Source organism: Sporobolomyces salmoneus (assembly GCF_050403485.1).
Source record: "Sporobolomyces salmoneus JCM6883 DNA, S_salmoneus_JCM6883_v1_ctg219, whole genome shotgun sequence".
NCBI lineage: Eukaryota > Fungi > Basidiomycota > Microbotryomycetes > Sporidiobolales > Sporidiobolaceae > Sporobolomyces > Sporobolomyces salmoneus.
The window spans coordinates 1-750 of NW_027480944.1; the positions used below are offsets into that span (position 1 = coordinate 1).

A 750-nucleotide genomic window follows, 5' to 3' on the forward strand; every position below is an offset into this window, starting at 1 on the left:
AACGCTCGTCGTCGCAAAGCGCTCAACCGTGCTCGAGTCAAGTTCAACACGAAGAAGTTCAACGAGCTCAAGTTCAAGAACAACGTTCACTTGAACAAGGACAACAAGGCGAAGGTCGTCGCGCTCAAGGACCGCAAGAACATCGCCGCTGCGAAACTCAGGAAAGTCGGAGGATTCGGAGGCATTTGGTGAACATTGCTGTAGAATCACTCTTTGTTTTTCTGTCTCTCTCTCTCTCTTGTTCCCTTTCTTGTTTTCTAGTCTTGTGTAAGCAATTTTTGTGTACCACCACCACCATCATCACCTCTTCTACGAGTGAGCGAGAGAGAGAGAGAGACCAAGAACGAGAGGAGACAGATTTCTTTCGACAGCTTTTACGATGATTTGTTCTCTCGAGAATTCCAAGCTTGTCTCTCCTCGACTCTACGCTGATCAAACAGAGAGCTCTTTCTTCCCTCCTCGTCTCCAGACTGTCGCTCAATGCATTTGGATTCCGAGAGTTGATGCGTTTTTCTGCTGAGCTCGTTCACACTGACTTTGTCGAGTGCAGCTTCTTCCTCAGCGCATCTCGTCTTTGCATAATTGTGACGAGTGAGAGAACTCTCGCGGCTGAAAGCTCGGTCAGACGAGGAGAAGACGCATCTTTACAGCGAAAAATTTAAGGGAAGCGAGACCAGAATTTTACGAGTGTCCCCATCCTCCTCCGCGACCCCATCCCCAGCCACGACCGTAGCCCCAACCGCGACCGTA

The 750-nt window shown here is 49.6% G+C and overlaps 1 protein-coding gene across 1 annotated transcript; it reads left to right on the forward strand.

Moving 5' to 3' along the window:
- On the forward strand, nt 1-192 carry JCM6883_003084 (uncharacterized protein; the record flags this gene model as incomplete). The annotated part of the gene is made up of 1 exon (XM_076635752.1): nt 1-192. A coding segment is annotated over one exon (192 nt), but the record flags the coding sequence as incomplete, so codon positions are not given.
- Between the last annotated feature and the right edge of the window lie 558 nt (nt 193-750).